We start from the raw sequence: 19229 nt of genomic DNA, 5'->3' as shown, positions 1-19229 counted from the left end.
TTTGATTGATTTAAGTCTTCTCTCTTTTCTTGAAGAATCTGGCTAAAGGTTTATCAACCTTTGTTATCGTTTTGAAGAACCAGCTCTTAGTTTCATTGATCTTTTCTTTTCTTTTTTTTTTTTTTTTTTTGCGGCTTGCGGGCCTCTTACTGTTGTGGCCTCTCCCGTTGCAGAGCGCAGGCTCCAGACGCACAGGCTCAGCGGCCATGGCTCACGCGCCCAGCTGCTCCGCAGCATGTGGGATGTTCCCGGACCGGGGCACGAACCTGGGTCCCCTATCGGCAGGCAGACTCTCAACCACTGTGCCACCAGGGAAGCCCTTTTCTTTTTTTTTAAGTCTCTCATTTATTTCTGTTCTGATCTTTATTTCTTTCCTTCATAACTTTCAGTTTTGTTTGTTCTTTTTCTAGTTCCTTTAGATGTAAGTTTAAGATGTTGATTTGGGTTTTTTCTTGTTTCCTGAGGTAGGCTTGTAATGCTATAAGCCTTGAAACTGCTCTTGCTCAGTCCCACAGATTTTGGATCATTGTGTTTCCATTTTCATTTGTCTCCAGGTATATTTTTATTTCTTCTCTGATTTCTTCAGTGATCCATTGGTTGTTTAGTAGCATATTGTTTAAACTCATGTGTTTGTGTTTTTGCAGGTTTTTTTTTAAATAGTTGACTTTTAGTCTCATATTGTTGTATCAGAAAAGATGATTGATATGATTCCAATCTTAAATTTACTAAGACTTGTTTGTTGCGTAGCATATTGTCTATCCTGGACAGTGTTCCATGTGAACTTGAAAAAAATGTGCATTCTTCTGCTTTTGGATGGAATATTCTATATTTATCTGTTAAGTCCATCTGATAAAATATGTTGTTTAAGGCCAGTGTTTCCTGATTGATTTTCTCTCTGGATGATCTGTCCAGTAATGTCAGTTGGGTGTTAAAGTTCCCTACTATTATTGTATTACTGTCAGTCTATCCCTTTATGTCTGTTAATAATTTGCTTTATGTATTTAGGTCCTCCTATGCTGGGTGCACATCCATTTATGAGTGTTATACCTTCTTCTTGAATTGATCCCTTGATCATTATGTAATGCCTTTCTTTGTCTCTTACTACAGTCTTTGTTTTACAGTCTATTTTTTCTGATATAAGTATTGCCACCCCAGTTTTCTTTTCCTTTCCATTTTTAAGGAATACCTTTTCCCATTGCCTCACTTTCAGTCTGTGTATCTTTAGCTCAAGAGTGAGTCTCTTGTAGGCAGCATATAGATGGGTCTTGTTTTTGTATCCAATCAGCCACGCTGTGTCTTTTGATTGTAGCATCTAGTATATATATATATATATATATATATATATATATTTTGTTTTTGTTTTTTTTAGTCCATATATTTTTAAAGTAATTAGTGATAGGTATGTTCTCCTTTCCATTTTGTTAATTGTTTGGTGGTTGTTTTTGTAATTATTTTTGTGTCTTTCTTCTCTTCCTTGTGATTTGATGGCTATCTTTAGTGCTATGTTGGCATTCCTTTCTCTTTTTCATATGTGTTTAGATTTTTGGTTTGTGGCTACCAAAAGTTCCTCAAAAGGATAACATAAATTGCTGATCTTTCAAGTTCACATACACTTAAGAACCCTACATGTTTACTCTCCTCCCCCGCCGTGTTTGCTGTTTTTGACATCATATTTTACATCTTTTTGATTTATGTAGCCCTCAACTACTTATAATGGATATACACGATTTTACTACTTTTGTCTTTAAACCTTCCTACTAGCTTTATACATGGTTGATTTACTACCGTTACTGTATATTTGCCTTTACCAATGAGATTTTTTTCCTTTCGTAATTTTCATATATCTAGATGTAGCCTTTTCTTTTTCACATAGAAAAGTCCCTGTAACATTTCTTGGAAGCTGGTTTGGTGGTGCAGAACTCTTAGCTTTTGCTTGTCTGTAAAACTTTTGACCTCTCCATCAAATCTATATGAAAGCCTTGCCAAATAGAGTATTCTTGGTTGTAGGTTTTTCCCTTTCATCACTTTAAGTATATCATGCCACTCACTTCTGGCCCTGCAGAGTTTCTCCTGAAAAGTCAGCTGATAGCATTATGGAAGTACCTTTGTATGTAACTTGTTGCTTTTCCTTTTGCTGCTTTTTAATATTCTCTCTTTATCTTTAATTTTTGCAGTTTTAATTGCAATGTTTCTTGGTGTGCTCCTGTTTAGGTTGATCCTATTTTGTGCTTCCTGGACCTGGACGTCTTTCCTTTTCCAGGTTAGGGAAGTTTTCAGCTATTATGTCTTCAAATATGGTCTCTGCCCCTTTCTCACCCTTCTTCTGGGACCCCTATAATGTGAATGCTAGTATGCTTGGTGTAGTCCCAGAAGTCTCAAACTGTCCTCCTTTCTTTTTATTCGTTTTTCTTTTATCTATTCCTTCAGTGATTTCCACTGCTGTGTCTACCAGCTCACTGATCCATTGCTCTGTATCATATGATCAACTGTTAATTCCTTCTAGTGTACTTTTAAAGTTGTATTTCTGCATTTTTTATTATTGAGATATAACTGACATATCATAGTATTTTTTAAGTGAAGTATAGTTGATTTACAGTAATATATTAGTTTTGAGTGTACAGCATAGCAATTCAGTATTTTTACAGATTATATCCATTGAAAGTTATTACAAGATAATGGCTATAATTCCCTGTGCTATATAATATCTCCTTGTTGCTAATCTATTTTATATACAGTAGTTTCATCTCTTAATCCCATACCTGTATCTCATCCCCATCTGCTTCCCTCTCCCCACTGGTAAGCATGAATTTGTTTTCTATATCTGTAATTCTGTTTTTCTATATACATTCACTTGTTTTATTTTTTAGGTTTCACATATAAGTGATATCATATAGTATTTTTCTTTATCTGTCTGCCTTAATTCAGTAAGCATAATATTCTCTAAGTCCATCCATGATGCTGCAGTTGGCAGAATTTCATTCTTTTTTTATGGCTGAATAATAATCCATTCTATATATGTACCACATCTTCTTTATCCATTTGTATGTTGATGGACACTGGATTGCTTACATATCTTGGCTATTGTAATTAATACGTCTCTGGATATTGGGGTGCATGTATCTTTCAAATTAGTGTTTTCATTTTTTCCAGATATATACACAGAAGTGGAATTGCTGGATTATGGCATAGTTCTATTTTTAGTTTTTTGAGGAACCTCCATACTGTTTTCCATAGTGGCTGTACCAATTTACATTCCCACCAACAGTGTACAAGTGTTCCCTTTTCCCCACATCCTTGCCAACATTTGTTATTTGTGGTCTTTGTGATGATAGCTATTCTAAGAGGTATGAGGTGATAGCTCATTGTCGTTTTGATTTGCATTTCTCTAAAAATTAGCAATGTTGAGCATCTTTTCCTATGCCTGTTAGCTGTGTATATGTCTTCTTAGGAAAATATCTTTTCAGCTTTTCTGCCCCATTTTTTGATTGGATTGTTTCGGTTTTTTGACATTTTTTTTTTGATATTGAGTTGTATGAGCTATTTATATTTTTTGGATATTAACCCCTTGATGGTCATATCATTTGCAAATATTTTCTCCCATTCTTTAGGTTGTTGTCTTGTTTTGTCAGTGGTTTCCTTTGCTGTGCAAAAGCTTGTAAGTTTGATTAGGTCCCATTTATTTATTTTTGCTGTTGTTTCTTTTGCCTTAGGAGACTGATCCAAAAACTGTTGCTAAGATTTATGTCAAAGATTGTTCTATGTTCTCTTCTAGGAGTTTTATAGTTTCAATTATTACATTTAGGTCTTTAATCCATTTGGAGTTTATTTTTGTAGTTGGTGAGTAAATGTTCTATTCTCATTGTTTTACATGTGGCTGTCCAGTTTTCCCAGAACCACTTATTGAAGAGACTGTTTTCTCCATTGTATATTCTTGCCTTCTCTGTCATAGATTAGTTGACCATAGGTGCTTGGGTTTATTTCTGGGCTCTCTATTCTGTTCTGTTGATCTATACTAAGGAGAAATGTTAAGGAGAGAGTTTCAATTTCAAATGAAAGGACTCTAATGGTATCTCAAAGTCATAGGAAAATATAAAGTTCTCCAGTACAGGTAAGTACATAAACAAATATCAAAACCAGTATTATTATAATTTTGGCTTATAATTCTTCTCCTTGTTTTCTACAGGATTTAAAAGACAAATGCATAAAACTAATTATAAATCTGCTAATGAATACATGACATATAAAGATATAATTTATAACATCAATAAGATAAAAGGTGAAAGCAGAGCTGTAAAGGAAATTATTTTAATGCAATTGAAATTAAGTTGGTATCAATTTAAGATAGAATAAATTTGAATCCACACAGTCTGACTTGCAGAGCCTGCACTTTTAACCAGCCTCTTGCCAGTGACAACTGCCCAGGAAAATAGTCAAATGAAAACCACAGAAAAATATCCATTTCTTTTTGTCTTAACAACATTTGTTGTAATTTTGTTCTTTTTCATCTAGGCCATCAAGACTTATTTATCCCAGTGTTCCCTCGAAACACAGTTCACTGTGCTTTGGCTTTCAGTGAAAGTTAGTTGACAGTAAAACTAAATGAACAGAATTCCTCTTCCTCTCCTTCCATTTACTCTGACAGAAGGAGCAAAGAAGAGAAATGAAAATACTGACCTCCACACTGTATAACAGTTTCTCGACACTTGTCTTTGCATGATAAAAGACCATTTACATATCCATACTTGATAGACCTAGAAAATGATGAAGCATAGGTCCAGTGTAACATGTTATAAGGTTTTTGTCTGTAAAGATTCAAGAATATGTATTCTGACAGAATCTATCCCATTCAGCAAACAATTGCCTTACACCCAAAAGACATTTCCTTAGATACATATTTTTTTTTTTTAGACCCAAATCCATTGTGGGAGAGAAAGGGATTATGAGTCCCTCTCTATCCAGGCTGCAGGATGGAAGTGAGAATTGCAGTAACTTACCCCTGGCTTTGCTGTGTCACAGGAGCCCCCATTCTTTTCTGGGAATGCAAGATTTTCAGTACCAAGATGTCCTCTAGTAAAAGCCCTTCTCTGTGAGGAGGAATGGGTGAAGGAGGCAGAAGGAGCACCAAATATAACAATACAGTGTGACTTCATAAGGTCAAAATTAAATTTCCCCCAAATTGTAACATTTTCAAGCATGAAGCAGTATGGCTTTGCCCCTGATCCCCCATGACTATAACAGGTATTTAGAAACAGATGACCTCATTCAGAACATCCAATAAAACCTCCACCTGGGAGAAGCTACAGGGACTGGACCTATAGTTAATCAGTGTGGTGAGTCAGGTTAGAGTTTTAATTAGCACTGCAGTCCATATCAAAACACCTGGGGTACTAATCATCTGAGTGATCCAGTCAGACAGACTGCTTGGAAATCTCTGTGGATGAAGGCTGTAAATCTGCACTTCCATAGGCTTGCCAGTTGATTACTGCTTTACCTCCAAGGTTTTTTTAACAGTTTCGTTGAGATATAATTAACATACAATAAACTGCACATATTTAAAGTGTACAGCTGATAAGTTTTGCTGTAGGTATACACCATGAAACCATTACCACAATCAAGAGAGTGAACATATCCATCACCCCCCAAATTTTCCTTGTGCTACTTTGTAATCCATTCATCTTGCCCCTCCCAGGCCCGCCCCCAAGCAACCACTGATCTGCTTCCTGTCACTGTGGATTAGTTTGCGTTTTTGAGAGTTTTATATAAATGGAATCATTCATAAGCTTAAGACTGCCATAAAAGAAAAATCTGAATTTAGGAAAAGTTTTTACACAGTAGAAGGTGATGTTTATAACAGAAATGAAGTTGATATGTATATTTTTTCTATAATACTTTCCTCCTCAATGACTGACCTTTTTATATGAATTTCTGTTTTTACATTATTATTAAATAATATAGCATATCTAAACATAAGATATTTCTTTTGAAATTAAAATTTTAGCAATATTTCATTTTTATATCCAAAAGTTACCTCCTGAACCCGAAGTTGTTTCACTTGATCTTGGTTGCCTTTTGTTTTTAATGTTTTTACAGAGCATATAGGATTGGGCAATGCAGAGATGTCAAAGTGCTTAGGCTGATATCCTTGGGAACTGTGGAGGAGATCATGTACTTACGACAGGTATACAAGCAGGTAAATATATTTCCCTTTTTCTAATTAAAGGTAAACACTTGTCAGTTTTTAAAAATTAATAATAAATTTGTGTACAAATATGTTTTTTATTTTATTCTAGCTATAATAAGGAATTTAATAAGATTATGAAATATACTGTAGAATACACTTCTATAAAACAGATTAAATCTTAGGTTCATTGAATTTTAGAGCTGAAAGTTTCTTAGAGCAGTACTTCTTTAATGTACACATGAATTACCTAGGGATCTTTAAAATACAGATTCTGATTTAGTAGTTCTGGGTGAAGCGCAAGATTCTGCATTTTTAACAAGCTCCCGGAAGTGCCAACACTACTAGTCTGCAGATCACAATTTGAGTAGCAAGGTCACAGCTCCCCAAACTGTGGGCCAAGATGTAAGTGTATGCCACAGATGGGGTACAGGTGCACCCAGACATCCTACAGCTCTCTGGGCAGCAAGATTATCTAAGCCAGCTTCCAGCCTTGAGTAAACTCCTCTTCGAGTAGATGTTCACATGTTTCCATTATCTATGTGTGCATGAAGAAGACTGGAGAGGAATACCTTAGAGATATCTAATACAAATGTTTCGTGTTGTATATAATGAAACTGGGATCCAGGACACCCCAGTAAATGAAATTATAGGAATAGAACTCAAGTGCACTAACTACTGTGCTGATGCTTTTAATATTCATCTAAAATTGCATTAACTCTTTAATATCCTTAGGGTATCAATTACTACTCCATTTATGCCTCTAAATAAAGTTTAGCTAGTCTGTAACTGCCTGCTTGAGAAGATCTGGAATGAGGTTCAAGTTTAATTATAAATGTTAAATTTGAATTACTCCCTATATATTCAGCTGGAATCTGTTTAAGAGCAAACATCTGCCACATGTGGTGGTAGTTAACCTAAGAATGATCCAGTCTTAAATTTGTGCTATTTTCTTAATTCTAAAAATAGAATTGTACACAGCAGTGTTTATTTTTCTTAAAGCATTTAGCTCTGTAAGAAACCTTTAATCTTTTTGTTCTTAGGTATAGCACAACTACTTGAAAATTATTTTTTCAGACATTAACTAATCTTGGAAAAAAGTAGGATATTATTTTTTCATGTTAGGAGCAGCTATTTAGAATACTATCTTTGACTTGTCACAAGAGTCTTTCCTCAATCACATAGTAAGTTTTCTTGATCCCATTACTATATGTATTTCCTTTTTGCCTATTCATCTGACTCATTTAATGAAATAAAATGGCCTTTTATATAATAATATGTAATAAAAAGGCTTCAGAAGATGAGGGTAATTTAAGTTTTCAGAACTTTGTATGATCTAATTGCTTATTAAAATAAGCCACTTAAGGAACATTCAGCCATACAACTTGATAAGCACAAATAAAGATAAGATGGCAATCATATGAGGAAATGGCATAAATGTGATTTAAACATTGATTGGAATTTGAACCAAGGGTGCAAATGGCAAACACACGCTAGCCTCACAAGTGTTCCTCAAATCTCTTGGGAGGAAAACAATCCAAAATGATGTTTTAAAATTCTGTAAAAATGTTGGAAAGAAAAAAGAGTTCTCTCTGTGGGCCAAAAATGATAAGGAACCCTGAAAGACAAAGGGCGGTTGAGATGAGATTGAAGGAAGAAACAAAGCTAAACTCAGTCATGAGAAGACTACTGGAAAAGGTAGGTGCAACTTGTGAATATTCCAAGCTTAGAGTCAACAGATACTAAAAATAGAAAGGAGCCTTGGGTTAACTGTGATGCCCCCTCTTTGGGTATTATTAGTGATCTAACAAGGTGGTTTAACCCTTATGATCTTTCCCCCATTGTACCAGATTGTAGACAATGGAAATGTCTGCTCTCAAGTAGGAACAATAAGTAGAACTACTGGAAGGAAGGAAACAAAGCTCTAAATTTTTGCTGAAATCAAGAAGAAAGTCCGAAATAATAAATATTTGCAAACCCCTCCACCTGCTGCCTGCTTTGAATAATTACTGCAGTAGGCCTAGATAAGCCCGTTAGGCATTTGACAGATGAATATTCCCCCCCACCCCTCCAAAACAATAATTAGTATTGAACAGTTTAGGAAAATAAACACTATGAAAATGGCCCTCAAAGATACCAGGTCCTAATCCCTGGAACCTATAAATGTTACTTTATATGGAAAAAAGGGTCTTTGCAGATGTGATTAAATTAAGAATTTTTGAGATGGGGAGATTAGCCTGGATTGTCCAGGTGGGCCCTAAATCATAAGCATTCTTATAAGTAGGAAGCAAAGGGAAGTCTGACAGAGACAGAAGGGAAGCCAGTGTAACCCCAGAGACAAGAGATTGGAGCTATGTAGTTATAAACTAAGGAATGCTGGCAGCCACCAGAAGTGAAAAGAGGCAAGGAATGGATCCTCCCCTAGAGCCTATGAAGAGAACATGGCTCTGCCAAAACTTCATTTCATTCTGGTGATACTGATATCAGACTTCTAGCCTCCTGTAAGAACTATAAGAGAATACATTTCTGTTCTGTTAAGCCACCAAGTTTATGATAATTTATTACAAGAGATATAGGAACTCATATAGGCACTAAAAAAGAATTAACATCAGAGAAAACAAAATTAATAGAAAAGAGTAAAAGATTTTTAAAGAAATATCACTATTCAAAAGGTAAATGAGGTTGTAGGATCCTGGGAGCAACAAAAGACTACTAGAAAAAAAATCCATTAGAGATCCAGAAAACGAGAAACTCCAGCAATAGGCTGAATAGCAAAGAACAAAGTTTTCATCTAAAAGAAAGAGCCATGCAATTCTTCTAGATTACAGAGCAAAAAGACAGAGGAAGAACGAACACATGTAAGAAAACTTAGGAGAAATGAAGGCTAGATGTAGAAGTTCCAATATCAGTCTTATAGTTGAGCAAGGGAACAGAAGAAAGAGAAGGAAGAAGTCCCAAAGGATGAGAGTCCACAGATTATGAGCCCCACTGAGTGTTAAATAGGGTGAATGAAAATAGATCCACACTTACATTGTCTTTCTATAATTGTAAAACCCTTAAAATTTCCAGAGATAAACTTCATGGAGAGAAAAAAAATTGTCTACAAGAGTACTAGAATTAAATAGCTAGCTAACTTCTTAATAGCAATACTGGATATTTCGGAGCAGTAACTTCAAATGAGGGGAAATCATAGCTCTATATTGTCAAAGAAAGTGAATTTTTAATTCAAAACTTTTCCACAGTGGTGGAAATTTTTCCTTCAGTGGTGAGTTCTATCAAACATTTAATATTCTTTTTGAGAACAGAGGAGGGAACAATTCTAGCCTACTTTAGAAAGATAGAAGAATCCCGATGCCAGAATTGGCAAAGACATTACAAGAACAGAAAATTATAGACAAATATGTCTCATGAACATAAATGTAAAAAGTCTTTAACAAAGCCTCTGTTAGAAGTTGAATTGTGCCCCCCCCAAAAAAAATAAAATAAAAAATATATGTTGAAGTCCTTAACCCCTGGTACCTGTGAATGGAATCTTATTTGGAAGTAAGGTCTTTGCAGATGTAATCAAGTTAAATAAGGTTATACTCTATAAAGGTGGGCCCTAATTCAATGACTGGTTTCTTATAAGAGGGAAATTTGGATACAGACAGACACAGAAGGAGGATGCCATGTGATGACAGAGGCAAAGATTACAGTGATGAAGCTGCAAACTGAGGAATGCCTAGGACTGCCAGCAACCACCAGAAACTAGGAAGAGGAAAGGAAGGATATTCCCTTAGAACCTTCAGAGAGAGCATGGCCGTGCCAATATCTTGATTTCAGACTTTTAGCCTCCAGAACTGAGAGAGAATAAATTTCTGTTGTTTTACACCACCTGGTTTATGGTACTTTGTTACAGCAGCCTTAGGAAACTGATATAGCCTCTAAGGCAAATATTGTAAATTTGACTACATTTTTATATGAAACTTCTATATGACAAATGAACTATAAGCCAAATTAAAGGAGAGACCAGAGGAAATGCTTGCCATAAGTATAATAAATTAGCATCTATAATATATAAAGAACTCCTACAAACCAATAAAAAGACTGATTAGGCATTTTAGTGAAGAAAAAATACAAACAGTTAACATGTATATGAAAAGATGCTTAACTACACTTATAATGGAGAAGTAAAAAATAAGATCGTGTTCTGCACGTTCTGCAAAAGACTTTTTTGTTTTGTTCTGTGGGGGGTTTTTTAGGGAGGTGAGGAGATTGGCGTTGCTCATTGTTGTTGGGGATATTTTTAAAGAGGTGTTAATATAGATTTATATTCAGAATTGTTAATATTTGTTCAAAAAATGAAAAAAGGAACAGCCTAAATGTCCAATAGTAACAGAATTAACATAAATTCTGATATACCCATATACAGCAAAAAAATTTTTTTAAAGATTATAGAGCAAATGTACTGATGTGGCACAATCTTTAAGACATTTTAAGTGGGGCAAAAGTAACTTGCAGAACAAGTATATCAATTGTGTTTATTTATAAAACTGTTTCTACATGTATGTATAAATAGTTCTAACTGCATTGAAAAAGATCTAGGAAGGATAAACCTAAACATTAGAGTGTTGGTTAGACTGATAAGGGATGATCTGTGTTGTTCAAGGGGGACTTGCCCTTTGATGTTTTTGTTTATGTTTGTTGTGATAATGCCTTCACAACATAAAATATATTTTATACTTTAAAAAAATTGCTTATATAGCAACTGCGCTCCTTTAGGTTTGGAGCATTGCATGTAATCTAAAATTTGGCATTCAAAAATTCATCTTTCATATATATGTAATTTATTTAGAAATTAATATGTATTTACAGAAGAGTTACAAGATCAGTACAGAGAACTCCCAATTAACGTCACCCAAATTCCCCAGTTGTTAACATTTTACCACATTTGCTTTCTCTTTCTCTCAGCCATGATCTTTATTCTTTTTCTGAACCGTTTTAGAGGAAGTTGAAGATTTATCACCTTTAAATTCTTTGTTTTCTCCCAAATAAGGACACCGTCCTATTTATATGTACATATAAAAATAGCTTTATGCATTATAAACACTCAATTTTACATATTGTTCTGCAACTTGCTTCTCCCTTACCGCCCCCCCGCCACTCTCCTCTCAAAAATGCAGTTATCCATGGGCTTCCCTGGTGGCGTAGTGGTTGAGAGTCCGCCTGCCGATGCAGGGGACACCGGTTCATACCCCGGTCCGGGAGGATCCCACATGCCGCGGAGCGGGTAGGCCCATGAGCCATGGCTGCTGAGCCTGCGCGTCCGGAGCCTGTGCTCCGCAATGGGAGAGGCCACAACAGTGAGAGGCCCGCGTACCACAAAAAAAAAAAAAAAAAAAGCAGTTATCCAAATCAAGAAACTAACACTTACACAGCATCACCTTGTAATCCATAGAACCCATTCAGATTTCATCAGCTTTCCTGGCAATGTCTCCTTTCTCTTTCTGGCTCAGGATCCAATCCAGGATCATAATTACATTTCTTTTTGTGTCTCTTAAGTTTTCTTCAACCTTAAGTTACCCAGGCTTTTCTGGTCTTTCATGACCTTGACAGTTTTAAAAAATAAAGCCTTTCCTAGTGTATGCTTTCCCTCAACATATGTCCATTTGATGTTTCCTCATCTTCCAACTCAAGACAAGAAGCCTTGACAAGAATGGTACAGAAAGAATGCTGTGCTCTTCTCATTGCATTGGTGAGAAGGCACCTGGTGGTGACCTGATCCACCACTGGTGATATTAACCTTGATCACCTGTCAAGTTTGTGTCTGCCAGCTTTTTACACTGCAGAGTCACCACTTTTTTCATTTGTAAAATAGTATATATTTTATGGGGAGATCATCAGAGACTATGCTGATATAGTCAGACCTCTGTATCCATGGGTTCTGCATCCTCAGATTCAGCCAACCATGGATTCAAAGTATTCAGAAAGAAAATTCCAGAAAGTTCCAAAAGCAAAACTTGAATTTGCTGTGTGCTGTTTACCTAACATTTACATTGTATTTACAACTATTTACACAGCATTTACATTGTATTAGATATTATAAGTAATCTGGAGATGATTTAAAGTATATAGGAAATAATGCATAGCTTATATGCAAATACTATGCCATTTAATAAAAGGGACTTGAGCATCCATGGGTTTTGTTATCCGTGGGGATCCTGGAACCAATCCCCCCAATACCAAGGGACGACGGACAGCTGTATCCTGTTCCTCATCAAGCTTGTACTCATCAGCCTTAGCTTTCATTGATGATTCCCGCCTGAATCGGCCACTACTATGATGGTTTGTCAGACGGTGATTTTTCTATTTCCATTATTACTTCCTTTATATTTGTTGGCATTCTACCATAAAAAAAGAGCTTTCCCTTCTCTTCCATTTATTTAATCTGTGTGGACTCATGAGATAGTATTTTAGTAACGGATTTTAGTAACCCACTGAATATCAATTATTTTTATGTTCAAACTCTCATTTTTTGACCAGTGAGAACCCCTTCAAGGGGGCTTCTGCGTCATTTTGACAAGCCCTCATCATGCTTATTGCACTTCCTTACTGTGGTAGGCTGAATAATGGCCCCCCACAGATATCCACATCCTAATTCCCTGAACTGACCTGGATTATGTAAGTGGGCCCAGTGTAATCACAAGGATCCTTATAAAGGGAGGGGTAGCAGTAAGGTCAGAAAAAGGAAAGAAGGCAATGTGATAACAGAAGCAGAGGGTCAGAGAATGATACAAAGATGCCTCATTACTGGCCTTGAAGATGGAGGAAGTGGTCATGAACTCTTAACATGATGAATATTCCTGTTTTGCTTCTTGCATATCTTGTATATTGTGAAGAAATCTAAGCATTTTATAGCCTCGTATGGGTTCTTCTTAAGCTAGAAACTAAGCTACATTTTCCAAATGCTGATTTTTTTCCCTACCCTCTTGAATTCTAACATGATTTTGTTATAGTTACCCTACAGATGGATGCATCTGGCCTTCACTTTTACTGGAGCCACTTTGGAAAACTTAAGTACAAAATAATGTGCCTTTTATAAGTTTTGTGACAAAACTTTGGTAGGAGACTTATAAAAATTTAGATTAATGCTTACAAATTACTTTGGTGATTATATTTAGTAGTATAGCAGTCTGACAATACAGTGTTTAAGGAAGAGTCAGTAGTAAGGGTAAAATCATAGGTAACTGGGCCATCAAGTACATCAGTTGCTATTGTGATTCTGTATTTCCAGGACTATAGCCCATACTTCTGGGACGTTGATATAAAACTAATCAAGTTGGTATGTTGATCCATAACTTATTCAAACTTAGGTCCCAAGGGTCTTGTTTTAAGAGGGACATCTGGATATGAGAAATTGATACAAGTATAAATTTTGAATTCAGCCAAACTCAGGTAAAAATTCTAGAAATGATGCTTCCTAGTGAGGCAGCTATGAACAATTTCTCTGAATTTAAGTTCTTTTATTTCTAAAAGGGAGATGATAATATCTTATAGGATTGTAGGAATTAAATGAGAATATAAAAATGCTGCACATGTGTTCAATAAATAGTAGCTATTATTAATAAGAATAATTTTATTTGCCTAAAGTAATTATTATAGTGCAAATCAATCTGATGATAATCACCATAAAGTATCGCTTCTTACTAATCCTTCCATTAGCAATAGATGGAAGTTATTTTTCATTCTTTGTTTCAAGAAATGTTAGAGTGTACATGGGTTAATCAAATTGTATGTACATTATATACAATAAAGTATCTAGTAAATAAAGAGATTACATTATGTTGGTACTAAAGTGGTATATGTCCTTAAGGGTTCCATGTCAGTGTTCTTTCTGTGTTCAGAATTGTTTCAGAGATGCAATGTTGCTAAACAATGATTGGGTTTTTGCTCTTAGTTGACAATGTAACCATGGCCTCAATTAGTTTGATACCAACGTGGTTATTATATAATTACTTTAGATTATAATTTAACTTTGGTGATGTAGCGACTATTTCTGCCAGTTTTAGTAGTTTCTATTGAAATAAGAGTCTAGAAAGGAGAAAAGTGTATTCAAATGTATGCCTTTTACATTTTACCTCAGGTGGCTAGTCCATACAGATACGATCTTGAGTCAGTTGTTAGAAAACAGATAAAATAGGAAATGTAAGATTTCTTCTTTAATAAAACTGGCCAGATTATTATTATTTCACCATAATGGCAACATCTGCCAGGGAAATTAAAATAAAATTTCCTCCCTACGGAGATTCTGCCTGCTCCAGCTAAAGCTGTGTATATACAGGGAATGCCAGGAAATTCTGACATATTGTTGGAGCGAACACTTCAAAACATCTTGTGTTTTTTCTGTTATAGCAACTTCACTGTGTGGTGGTTGGAAGTGAAAATGCCAAGCGGTATTTTGAAGCAGTTCAAGGATCAAAAGAGCATCGAGGAGAGCTTTTTGGAGTCTATAATCTCTTCAAACTGAGGTCCCAAGGGTCTTGTCTTACAAGGGACATCCTGGAGGTGTGAAATTTTTCTCTGATTTTTTTCAATATTTTAAACATGGATTTCTCCCTCAGGAAAATTGCTGGTGCCTTTTCAGAGAAATTTTTGGTTTTCTTTCTAAAAAATGTTTTATGTTTAGAATTTCTACTTTTATAGAAATAGGAAATGAATTACTGTACCTCTGAACTAAGATTTTCCCCATGCATAGTTATAAATAACGTACATACACAAATTCAGATACATATACAAGACAGTATGACCTCCAAGGCCATTTTCAGATGGTAAAGAGAAATTTATTATTTTGAAAACAGCTGTTGAAGTCAGGAACTAAAAAAAGAGACTTTCCTAAATAAACAAAAATATAAAATGTGTTTTGATTAAAAGTTACCAAATACTCCCTGAGATGCACTCTCATGTCTCATGGAGATTTTTGTTTTCTGTTCCCAATAAAAATTCCACACCAATATTTCAAACTCTCCCAGTTGTGTTCATCCTCGGGATACAGATGTTTCTTATTCTTAACAGGATATTTATATCCTTTAAAAAATCTTTTAAATTCTTTAATATACCAGAGTACTAAGAATATTAACCTATTTTTTAGTTAATATTGATATGAGTATCATAAAATCCTGGACTATCGTTTTTTTCAATCCCATCATCATACAGTTGAGGAAATTGAGTCTTGGAAAACTTAAGGATATTTCCCTTAACTTCCAGGACTTTGTAGTAAAACCTTAATGTACTTCATTTATTTAATAGTACCGTAAAAACAGTTAAAGGAACAATTGGTCCCTGTCCTTAAAGAACTTAGACCATCTTTATCGGAGGTGAAAGAGAACATTTACATACTGAACACGTAACATCAGTAAGCATATGTTAAGCAAGTTTAGTAGCAGTTCAAACATGATCATCAATGGTTGGGGAAGAGGAAGGTATATATGATTTGTATGTTGTGAATATTACAACTGTTATACAATGTCTGATGTATATTGCTCAGTTTTCATTTTATAGTAACTATTTGATTCTGAATTGAGTGACCTATTTAAAGTCTCCCTTTCTCTGTCTCTTTCTTGTTTTGAATATGCTATTTCTCTGATTGACTTGTTCTTTCCCATTCCTCTTCTCTAATCAGTAAATAGCCTTGTTTGTCCTCAGGACCCCCTCAGATCCTACCTCCAACGTTGGGTAGTACTACCCAATGTACTATATTCATGTTTCTAATTTCAAATCATTATCTGTAAAATGTATTAGTATTATATTACTTGTCCTGTTTTCTGCTGTGTATCAAATAGTTTTGTTCTCTTCTTTTATCAGAATAGCCACCTATTCCTCTGTTTAAAAAGTGTTAGGTAAGACCTTCCATATGACAAGTTATTAAACGGAAAGTTCTCTTATTCTCTGGTTGTCCTAAATATATGTTGTTTCTCCTCCAGGATTGTTTATTAATGACAGGACCGTCCATATCTTATATTTTGTTTATAGTAAAATATGCTTAACTGCTTGCTAGGCACATCATTGGCACTCAATTATTAAATTAAATTTTGAATTAAAATTGCTCATTTGTTATCAGTCAGAATTCAGTAGATTCATGCTGTGCTTTTGGCCAAACGATGTTTTAAAATATTATTGGTCCAAGCCCTGCATAATGGAAACATATATTATAAAGTAAAGGAAGTATTTTACTTCCTATGATACATTTTTAATTTTTAAAGGTTATAGAAAAATCCCTTTTAAAATGTTTTAAGATGTAGAAATTTGAATATATAGAACACTTTTAATCTGATGATTTCTGGGCAATTTAGTTCTATTTTTCATTGACATTCTTTTAATGGTTTCCCTTTAGAGATAGATACTAAGAGCTAATTTCACAAATACTTATTGAGTATATGTTAAATGTCCAATACTATACATCATAGGACTAGGCATACAGAAATGAATAAAATAGACAAAAAGCCCCGCCTACAAAATTTTACATTCTATTTGGGGGAAACAAATAGTAAAGAGAAATATAACTGAAGTTAGTATATTATGATGATAGATTCTAAGGATAAAAATAGAGCAAGTAGATGAATAAGTTCTAGAAATCTACTACACAGCGTGGTATTGTCAACAATACTATTATTATATGCCTCTAAACTGCTAAAGGACTAGATCTTAAATGTTCTCACCACATAAAAGAATTGATAATTATATGCCATATTAGAGGTGTTAACTAAAGCTATGATGATAATCATATTACAGTATATAAATATATCAAATTAACACCTCGTAGACCTTAAACGTACACAGTATTATATGTAAATTATATCTAAAAAAAAACAAATAGAGCAAGGAAGGGAAATAGGGAGACTGTCAGGGAAAGAGCATTACAATTTTAGATGGAGTAGCCAAGGAAGGCTACTGTGAGATTGCATTTGATTCTTTGAAGAGACAAGAAAGGAAGAGGTGTTTTAGGCAGAGGAACAAATGCAAACAAAGGTCCTGAGGGAGGAGCATGCCCAGCGTGATTTCAAAATGGCAAGGAAGCCAAAGTGGCTGGAGTGGAGTAATCAAAAGAGCAAAAGATGGGGCCAGAGAAATGACAGGAAACCAGATCCTACAGGAACTTTGGCTTTGACTTGAGTGATAACAAAAGCAATTAGAGGGCTTCCCTGGTGGCACAGTGGTTGAGAGTCCGCCTGCCGATGCAGGGGACACGGGTTCGTGCCCCGGTCCGGGAAGATCCCACATGCTGCAGAGCGGCTGGGCCCGTGAGCTATGGCCGCTGAGCCTGCACGTCCAGAGCCTGCACTCCGCAATGGGAGAGGCCACAACAGTGAGAGGCCCGCGTACCACAAAAAGAAAAAAAAAGCAGTTAGAGTTCTGAACAGCAGAATGACATAGTCTGATCTATACTATCTATTCTAAATGTTAAGAATTGGACTATAGAAGTACAAGAGCAGAAGCAAGAAGCCAGGTAGGAGGATACTGCAACAATCCAGCCAAGAGATGGTGGTTTGGGCCAGAGGGTAGTGGTGGATGCCCTGAAGCACTGACAGGATTTGCTCCTGGATCATCTGATAGGGTATGAGAAACAGGAGTTAAGGATGACTCCAAGTCAACAGAAGACTGGAGTTGTCATTTACCTATCACAAAGGGGTTCTGACAGCTTGTAGATTTCTGTTGCTGCCAGTTGCATCTGTTGTAGCCATTTGAATTCTGTTGAAGAGATAAAAGGGAGTTCTCGGACAGAGGCTTCCCATTCCCTTACAGTAATAGCCTCCAGGCACTGGAAGAAAAGATCTCATGGCAATTCAGGAACTCTTTATCATTCTTCCAAGTTCTTTAGGGGTGATTCTCACTTGTTGCCCTGGATACCAGGTAACTGGAACCATGCCATTGCTATATTATGAATATTGGTGTATTCGTAAGTTGGATATTTGTAACTCTGGTGATGATAGTATTATTTCCCCTTGTTCTATCAACAAATAAAGCCTTGAAAAGAGAAATAAATTTATTTCCTCTTGAAGAATTTAATATTCTAGAATCTAGGCCATTAAATATCTCTGCTAAATGATATACCAATAGCTATAAAAGCATACTTTCCTTAAAGATGTAGCAAGCCTATTATCTAATTAAGATTTTTTTAGTTTTATATTAGATGGATATTTTCATTTTGATGTCTACTACACTGAAGGAATCAATAAACATATTTTAATGAATATGAACTATAAACACACTAGCAATATAAGCTAGAATATCGAGTGCCCAATACCCAACATTATCTGTGGTTTTAAAATGTTGATATTATGTCCTTACAGTTATTGCAATATTATATAATATTTACACATATACAATAGTTATATAGTTATCATATAGACATAGTTATTATGGCTGTCACTACTGGGTAAATTTTTAACATTTTTTCACTCTCCCTCCCTACTAGGGCTTTTAGTGGAGTTTGCTGAAAAATGTTATTAGTTTTCTATCAGAAAAAGTAAGCTTATGATAAGAAGTAAGAATTTTTTATGAGCCCAGCAGGCTTCCACTGTGCCTCTATACTACCTAAGAATTATGAGCATTGAAAAATATATATGAATTCCTTAATTAGCAAATTGAAAAATAGCATTAAGAGAGTTAAAGCAGACTGTACTCATTTTTTTTTTTTTTTTTTTTTTTTGGCCATACCACGCATCTTGCAGAATCTTAGTTCCCTGACCAGGGATTGAACCCAGGCCCATGGCAGTGAAATCGCAGAGTCCTAAACCATTGGACCGCCAGGGAATTCCCTGGACTCAATTTTCTTAACTCTAAGTTTTAGCATAACATTGCTGTTGTTTATCTGGTTGTTTCTACCCTATATTTTACAGTTATTTGCATTCTTTATAGAGAGAAGGCCAAGTGGAAGCAGGGATCATGACAGCTACAACATGGTTGAAAGAGGAACCTCCAGTACACAAACTAGAAACAGTAAGCAATCTTTGAATCTGTAGCCTAGAAACTCCTGGGAAACATGTATGTGAAGATTTTAAGTTTCTTTTCCTTT

At 35.3% G+C, this 19229-nt stretch overlaps 1 protein-coding gene across 7 annotated transcripts in view; it reads left to right on the top strand.

Moving 5' to 3' along the window:
- Positions 1 to 19229, top strand: part of ERCC6L2 (ERCC excision repair 6 like 2) — a 158518-nt gene that overhangs the window by 81993 nt on the left and 57296 nt on the right. For all 7 annotated transcript variants that reach the window (XR_012332448.1, XM_033857844.2, XM_019940413.3 and 4 more), the window contains exons 13-15: positions 6091 to 6190; positions 14570 to 14722; positions 19073 to 19153. Coding sequence is in view for 6 of the 7 variants with exons in the window: in XM_033857844.2 (XP_033713735.1) it covers positions 6091 to 6190; positions 14570 to 14722; positions 19073 to 19153 (334 nt within the window). In the remaining variant the exon portion in view is untranslated. The remainder of the gene's footprint in view (positions 1 to 6090; positions 6191 to 14569; positions 14723 to 19072; positions 19154 to 19229) is intronic.

This window comes from Tursiops truncatus, chromosome 6, assembly GCF_011762595.2.
Source record: "Tursiops truncatus isolate mTurTru1 chromosome 6, mTurTru1.mat.Y, whole genome shotgun sequence".
In the NCBI taxonomy this organism is placed as follows: Eukaryota; Metazoa; Chordata; class Mammalia; order Artiodactyla; family Delphinidae; genus Tursiops; species Tursiops truncatus.
Note: the sequence above shows the minus strand (reverse complement) of the source record. Positions and strands in the feature narration are given on the sequence as shown.